This window comes from Coccomyxa subellipsoidea (assembly GCF_000258705.1).
Source record: "Coccomyxa subellipsoidea C-169, whole genome shotgun sequence".
In the NCBI taxonomy this organism is placed as follows: domain Eukaryota; kingdom Viridiplantae; phylum Chlorophyta; class Trebouxiophyceae; family Coccomyxaceae; genus Coccomyxa; species Coccomyxa subellipsoidea.
The window spans coordinates 955018-963105 of NW_005178028.1; the positions used below are offsets into that span (position 1 = coordinate 955018).

Below are 8088 nucleotides of genomic sequence, written 5' to 3' on the forward strand. Positions count from 1 at the left end.
GTGGAGCCGCTCCCGGTCGCCCTCCAGCCGCTCCGCCTCGCGCGGCCGCAGCCGCAGCCTCTCGCGCAGCGGGTGAGAGTTACTCTGATTGGGAATTCACTAGGCTTTTTGATTTGTGCTATTGCCGCTGTTGACGCTCATTAACACGCCATTAACATGCCATCTGCTGAGTTCTTTTGGCCTCCCCAGGGTGCCTTCCCAGGGTGCCGCTCAAGATGTCTTTGAATGTTGGGATTTCATTTCCATCTCAGCGTTCTGCGGACTGCAATCGCCTGGGTTTAGGTCGGCTCTGGCGGAAGCTTTCGTGGGCGAGTGTGGCAATTTGTATTGTGTGCTTTGGCTTAAGAAGTACTGGGTGAGGCATGCCTGGTGGTTGTGAAATGAGGGTGAGGTGTTTCTTGGTGCAGGAGTGCCAGGAGCATGAGTCGCAGCTACAGCAGGAGCGTGAGTAGGAGCCGCAGCTACACCAGGAGCCCAAGGTGCGGGGTTTTGACCAGATTAGACTTGTTTCCAAATCTACGTCTTGCCTGCCTTTTTGAATGTACCGGGTAGGCCTTTCAGCAGTCTTACTGACACAGCCAATTGCTGCGCGCAGGAGGGATGGTACAAGAGGCCGCAGGGGCCGGCAGTCTAGCCCTGGATACAGGCAGGCCACCCTCCCTACCCGATTGCAAGAGTGACCTGTAGCGAAGAGCACTGCAACACTGCTCCTATAATTGTCTCCTTTTTGGTCAGGTTCTGTTGCTCCCAGCTGCTTTCAACTTCATGCAGAGTCACATGTCGCGTCACTGATTACAGCACCATGGGATTCAAGCTAAGAAGATGACCAATGTCATGTGCAGGGATGATGGATATGACAGGGGCCGTCAGGATTACGTGAACGGAGGGGGTTACGGGTACGGCTACGGGCGCGGCGAGGGGAGGTTCCCTCGGGGTCGCGGCGGCCGGCAGCAGTTTGACAACTTCCGGGGCCGCGGCTACAGGGGCGGCCGCTTCCAGCAGGGGCCACCCTACAATCAGGGACCTCCCCGACAGCAGGGGGGACCCCCCTACCACCGAGGACCCCCACCCCATGAGGGTGGACCCTACCAGCAGCCTCCCCCGCATCAGCAGCAGAGGCTGCCGCCTCCTGAATCTGCTCCCGAGCCTTCCGAAAGGTGAGTCAGTAATACATCCTTTTTACCATGCCTACTTGCTGATTTACATACCTCAAACCTGAGGACTGCATGTGGCACCTTAGGGTGTGCAGGCATGTAGACACTCTGCTAACGAGCACGTTCATGCACGCCCTCATGTATGCTTTGATGCATGCTGTGATCAAATGTCTGTGTCCTGTGGGTGAAATTTGCCTGCATCAATAAAACTGCTTGGATGTACTGCAGATGGGAGATGGTGGATGAGGATGCTGAGGCGGTTGGCAGGGACGCCAGGAAGAGCGTCGGGCCGCAGTCCACCGGGCCCAGCACCATCCTGCAGCGCCTCGGCAGCCCCCCGCATGCTTATGACATCCCTAAAGGTGCCTTTTATCAACACCATACATTATCAGCTCCTGCCCCAAATTGTCTGTACCACATGTTAAGCACCTCGTGCTTCCTGCCACCTATCTTTGCCTTCGGAAATGATGCCTCAAGGAGGGTTGTCAGAGGTGAGTGGCTCTTGCGGAAATGTGTGGCTGGTGCTTGTGGTGCAAGGTGCTGACATACTGTGCGGTGGCGTTGCAGTGAGGAGCCGCGCCGACTCGGATCGGTCCTACAGCGAGAGCCCGAGTCCCCCACCCAGTCCCCCCAGCCCTGCCCAGCTCAAGGCCAGCCGCATGGCAGCCGCCAACAAGAACCTGCAGCCAGGTACTGAGCACCCTTTCTGCCTCTCCGCACCCTGAGATCTATTTTCATCTGCCTCGCCCTATCCTGGTTGCACGAGAGAGCTTTATAACATTGATTTAAACCAGATTTGTCAACCCATCCATGAGGGTGGGGATTCAGAGTTCCAAAAAAAAGTTTGATACCGCATGGCAGCACAGCCGTGCATGGCGCTTGCACTGCCCTCTGTGTCTTAAAATTGTCCCTCCTGATCTTGACTCCGTGGTGGTGAGGAATGTCATGCCTGAGCAGGGGTGAGCTCATTGCTGAAGAGCGGGTCGGAGTATACCAGCCGACCCACCAGCCCCGACGCAGTCAAGCCTGCGGCCGGCCCGCCAAACGATGACGCCCTGAAGACAAGCAAGCTGCCTGCCCAGGTGCGCATGCCACCACCAGTGTTCCTCCTAAGGATTCTGGCTGAAAACCAATGTGGTTTTGAAGATTTCATAAAATCAGGTTTCTGAAGCCACAATATTGCCTGAAATCGTCTGTTCAACAGATCAAAATGGTGGTTTTGGGGGTTTTTTTAATTAAATGGGCAAAATGTGGCTTCTGCACAGTTGTGTGGATTAGTTTTCCAAGGCCAATTTGTGGCTTCCAAGCAGATATCCTACCTCCTTTTAAAGGCCACAAATCTGCCCCCCATTCTTTGTCAAAAGCCACAATGGCCTTCAACAGCCACTAAAGGAGACACTGGCCACGGTCCTGTCCACATGACACACTTAAAAACACAAGGAAGGGCATCCGTGAATGTCAGATCGGCAAAGACCATATCAATCAGATATAGGGTCCTGTTTGATGCTACAATTCATTGCTTATCAAGGCGTGAATATGTATAACTTCCTTGAGACCCTGTGTCTAGCTGGTATGGAGTATCAGTATGCTGTATGGGATGCTGATGGATAAGCGCGGTGTGTCTTCAGGTGAAGGAGGCGGCAGCTGCGGCGCTGGCAAGGATGCAGCAGGGCAAGGGGACGGCAGCTTCCAAGGAGACCGGCCCTGGTATGCTACACCTTATCAGACCCAGTCCATTTGCATGCAAGTGATTGTCAACCTTATGATGTACTTGCACTCACCACACATATCTGAAAAGCACCCTCGTGATATGAGATATTTGCTTCAGGTAAGAGACGTGTCTGGCCAGGATGTTATTGCATTCCTCCCTTTTCTAATTTACCTCTCCTAAGCCTTCATTAAAGAAGTGGTTGTGGCAAAGCCATGCATGCTCGAACAACATGGCCCCCAGCAATGTCACCTTCTGCTGTCGTCCCCAAGTCTGACGCTGTCTGTCTGATGCAGATGAGGCGGCCGCTCAGGCAGTCAGCCGTCGCTACAGCAGCGCAGCGGCCGCATTCGAAGGGGGAGCGCCAGCGCAGGCCCCCAGGCAGCAGCACGAGCAACAACACCACCGCAGCCAGGAGCCCACAGGCCGCAGCAGATTTGCAGAAGAGGTGCCCCCTGCGAGCCGCCACAACGGTCACGGCAGGGAGCAGCACAGGCGGCACGAGTACGCAGGTGTGCTTTTGCCCCTGCTGATCTGCCATGACCTAATATACCTTTCCGGATCTCATTGTAGTAGCTGATTTTGCAAATACCATACAGGAGTTCTTAGCAGGCCATGTTGATAGTGAAAATTTTAATTGACGCCAAATTAAAGAGCATTGTGCCAGGCTGCACTGGGGTCTGGCTGCAGATGTATGGGATCATGGTAGTGCTTCTCCATCTGTGTGAAGCATTGTGCTTGTGTGCTGCGCAGAGGACTACGAGCAGGAGTTCCAGCAGTTTGAGGCGGGATACTATGAGGAGGACAGGCGCGGAGCAAGGGAGGAAAGCCCAGAAGTAGGAGAGTATGTCAGCGAGGGTGAGGCTCTGCGCAGGGCGGACAAGAAGGCGCGCAAGAAGGGCCACAAGAAGAAGGACAAGAAGGAGAAGAAGCACAAGAGGGAGAAGCGTCGGCGCTCATCACCCGGCGCCGAAGACTTGGAAGGTGAATCACCTGTTCTGGATTTTACATCATGCCCCCCCTGGGATCTGTGCCAAGGTGTTCAGGTGCAACATCGTGCTAAAGAAATCGTCGGGGAGACATGCAAGCAACAATGCAGATGACAGATAAAAACACCTGGTCAAGTCACATCAGTGAGGACGGCAGCGGCGGCAAAGCCGCTGTGCTTGTGGTGCTTACTCATAAGCCTGAACCGAGCGCTGCTTCCTGCTGTGACAGAGGGGGAGGCCAGGGGCGACCAGGCAGCCTATGACGATGATGACCGCATGGAGACGGATGCACCTCCTTTGCCGCGCTCTGATCCACCCCAGTCCTCTGCAGCTCAGGTGTGTGAATACATTTACTTTAAGTTTTCGCCTGCGTTGCACCTGTAAGGTGGAGGTGTACTTCAAACGCCTTTTGAGGTCATCTCTTCCTTACATGTGCAATGCAGCTTGCGGTGGCCTATTTTTAACAGACCTCTGTTTTCTGGTTTTTCTATTCCCGAGGGCGGTGATCAACAAGGGATTGTGGCCCTTGCAGCAGGACCACGCCGCCAAGCGCGCAAAGCTTGATGAGAGACGCGCAGCGCCAGTGTTGCCCCCTCCTGCCGCAGCCCCTGCAGCACAGCAAGAGAAGGCGGAGTCGCTGCCAGAGGGCCCAGCCCACCTGCACATTTCAGGCCTGCCTACCTACCTTACAGAGGAAAAGGTAAATCCAAACTCATAAAACGGTTGCTTGCTGATATGAGAGGTTCGGAAGCATTGCACATCTAGGCTTGGAGTACAATGTTCTCATTTGCCCAGTCATGTTCTCAAACGCAGTGGCCCCAGAGAGTGCACTGCAGGCTATGGGGATGCAGTTTTGGCCTTCCTTCCCTGTTATGCAAGCAGCTTGCTTGCTGATCATCACAGTACAATAATTATGATACTGTGATGTAAAACAGGTGGAAGCTGTGCTGGAGACGCATGGGAGGGTGTCCATGTTGAGGCTGCTTCCAAAGGCGCCCGGCCAGAGCACGCTGTCTGCCTACTGCCTATACGCACAAGCCACCTCCACCGCCAAGGCCCTGAAGAACATCCCTACCATCAAGGTGTGGTCTCCCTCACAGATCTCTCCTTCACTGCTTTCCCTTTCATCACAGGGCTAGCGCAGCAAGCAATCTCTTTTGCCTTAGAGCAAAGCCATGGTCAAGGAGTTAGGGCGACGACACATGGCACGATGGAGGTGTTTGGAAACTGTGTCCTAGACCCGTACATAGAACATCTCTGACCTGCAGGTACCCTGCACGTCTGATCCTATAACCACACATGGTTGTGTTGACATACACCGTCATACACTTCACATGATTGGGTTGTGTGCGGCAGGTGGGCGGCCGCGCTCTCACAGTGAGCCGCATCAGAGAGGAGGACATGGAGCCGGAGCAGCCGCCGCCGCCCGCGCAGCCGCGCGCCGCGCAGCTGGCCGCCCCGGTAAGCCCGCCGCGCATCGCTGACGCCACACCGGCCAGAATTGAGCCTGCGCCCCCGCAGCCGAGCGCTGCAGCTGCGGCGGTCAGCCGGCCGCCCAGCACGCAGGAAGCCCCAGCGGCTGCCACTGCCAAACAGACGGCACCGGTGTTGGCGGCTGCGGCGCCGGTGCCCGCTGCGGTGGAGGTGCCGGCTGTAACCGAGGTGGCGCATGCGACGGGCAATGGCGTGAGCAAGGCGCAGGAGGGCGCTGCCCCGGTGGCTGTCACCAGTCGCGTGCTGCGTCTTGCAAATATGGTGCGCTGCCTCTCTGACTTGTGGATGTTGATGCCTCAGATCATAGAAATACAAAGTTAACCTTGTCGTTGTTTTACTATTGTGCCGGCCGGTTCCCTCTGGCCCCACTCCTGGCAAGACCCCAACACACCTCACCTTTTGGAGAAAGACTAGCCATGGAATCCCACCGTTTCGTTGGGCTCTGTAACCCCTGGTTAAGGTGGGTTTTGGCTTTGTTGCAGGTGACGCGTGAGGAACTGTTGGATCCAGAGGAGTACAGTGACATTGTGGATGACATCACCTCGGAGCTGGAGAGCAAGTATGGCACCCTGTCAAGCCTGGTCATCCCCCAGCCATCTCAGAAGGGCCCTGCCAGCGACCCCTCTGGCGTCGGCCTCGTCTTTGTGCAGTTTCCCAAACTCAGCGATGCGGTACGTGCTCGCCCCTCAACCTCTCTCTGTTCACTTGTTGGGGCTTAGGAGCCAACTTTTGTCCCCTCTACCCAATGAGCGTGTCAGTGTTTGTTCCTTCCATTCTCAGTGGCCAAGTTCTGTGTTTCTGCCCGGTATTTGTTTCCTTTCCTCCTCTTCTCCCTCGAAGACATCACCAGAGCAATGTCAAATCCCTGGAGGCTGGCGTATTCTGTTTTTCTGTGTGCGTGTCTGCGCGTTCTGTGTTGCTGTTGCAGGCTAATGTGCCTAATATGATGTGCAGGTAAAGGCTCAAGAGAAGCTGAACGGGCGTAAGTTTGGCGCGGGCAATATTCACTCAGAGTTCTTTGATGAAGGATTGTTCCAGCGCAAGCATTTTTGAGTTGGGGCTCTCATGGCTACCTTGGCATAATAAGCGTCTTTCATACTTCTTTTAAAGAAGCCGGTGCTTTGCTTGATCTTTTTGCATGTGGAGACAGGCGCATGCGCATGTGCTAGCAAGTCCAAGTCCTGAGCTTCCACAACCGTGCTGAGCTTTGAGTCCTGCCATGTGGCGGGCGCATGGCAGGTTTTGTTACGGTTGCAATGTAAGAGGGCCAATTCTCTTTGCTTGCAACATATTGCACATACAAGTGAGACTGCATGTTGATGAATCTGCAACGGGCAATGCGCCCATTCTGGGCTGCCCAAGACCTCGGGCAGAGTCGCTCCGGTCCGAGGATCGCTGAGATCCTACTCAGATTTTGAGAAAAGGCATTTGCATTAGCTTCGAACCCGACGTCCAGAAGTCTTCAACGAGAACGCTTTATAGTACAGGAGAAGAAGTTGACGTGCTGGCATATTTTGCGCCACCAATACAAGCCTTTCCCAAAAATAGGTTCCGAGATCGGGTCTTGGCCCGATGCTACGCTCAGGACCTGCATATTTGGCCCGGCTGCACGCTTCACTCGTCTCAAGGTGTTTTATCCGTCTCCTGCCCCTTTGCAGCCTCTTTCTATACCCAGCTTGCTTGTTTTTCGACAGGTTCACAACCACTTCTCCACGCAGGCCTCACCGATATTACCGCTGTAACCACTTTTTGCAGATAGTGGAGGGCGCCTTTGACTACATATGGTCACATGATTATCCCTTGGAGCATATAGGATTGAATACAGCCAACAGGAGCTGGCCATTGCTTAATCACATGCCAACGATGCTACGTGCAGGCCGAGCGCGTATGAGAACATTCTGCGGCCACGGGAGAGCAGTGCAAGGTTCTTTGCTGCTGATGCCGAAGTAGATTCCAAGGAAAGCCGCGAGAGCAACACTTATGAAATCGAAGGACCCGTCAAGGAAGGTTTGTGGGCAATATAGAAGCGCTTTGGTCTTTTGAGTGGTATGGAAAGTTTCCGAGTCCTAAAGAGAACTCACGAAGCTGCTGGATGTCTTTGTTCTTGCAGACTTCATCGATACACCGCTGCCTGGAGTCTCAGAGGAGGCACGATCAGGGAAGAAGCGCTGGCCGCATCAGGGGGACAAGGAGCTCAAGGCAGATTTGGACATCCCAGACGAAGGGGAAGCCATAAGTAAAACTCCAAACTACAAGCCCCACACAGACCCCAAGGCCACACCGGACCTGTCTGGCAAGTAAGGCCTCCCGGCAAACTTCACAATCATTATGTGGTAGATCAACCGCATGCAGAGGAATATTGCAGATGCACAGGGACTGAAGCTTGAGCACTTGCTTGAACCACTGAATGCCACGTGACCCTTCGTGTGCTGATCATGTGTTCTATCTGCAGGCGTTCCTACCATGCCTTCAGCGGCGCTGTTCAGAAAATGCTGGGCCAGAGGTTGAGGGGCCTCCACAGCGGGGACATCTTCCTGGCAGAGAAGCACCCGGATGACCAACATGGGGAGGAGCTGAAGAAGGCCGACAAGAACCCAGGTAAACATTTGCACGATTGATCACTCATGTCCCGGCCAGTTCAGGGTTACACAGTTGGTTAAGCATCATCTGCAAATGAGTTCTCCTACTCTGGCGCTTGCAATGCCTCGCCTGTCTTGCAGTTCCGCTTGTCTGAGAAGGGGCC

At 54.6% G+C, this 8088-nt stretch overlaps 1 protein-coding gene across 1 annotated transcript; it reads left to right on the forward strand.

Moving 5' to 3' along the window:
- Positions 1-5219: 5219 nt before the first annotated feature.
- Positions 5220-6621, forward strand: COCSUDRAFT_54348 (hypothetical protein). The gene is made up of 3 exons (XM_005645025.1): positions 5220-5606; positions 5828-6016; positions 6300-6621. The coding sequence occupies exons 1-3, from the start codon at positions 5253-5255 to the stop codon at positions 6396-6398; spliced, it is 642 nt and encodes a 213-aa protein (XP_005645082.1). The 5' UTR covers positions 5220-5252; the 3' UTR covers positions 6399-6621.
- Positions 6622-8088: the final 1467 nt, after the last annotated feature.

Excerpts from the sequence above, each read along its gene's own strand:
- COCSUDRAFT_54348 (XM_005645025.1), top strand. The coding sequence starts at position 5,253 with ATGGAGCCGGAGCAGCCGCCGCCGCCCGCGCAGCCGCGCGCCGCGCAG. Across the intron at positions 5,607-5,827 it reads TGCTGCGTCTTGCAAATATG|GTGACGCGTGAGGAACTGTT; the intron begins GTGCGCTGCCTC and ends GCTTTGTTGCAG. Across the intron at positions 6,017-6,299 it reads TTCCCAAACTCAGCGATGCG|GTAAAGGCTCAAGAGAAGCT; the intron begins GTACGTGCTCGC and ends TATGATGTGCAG.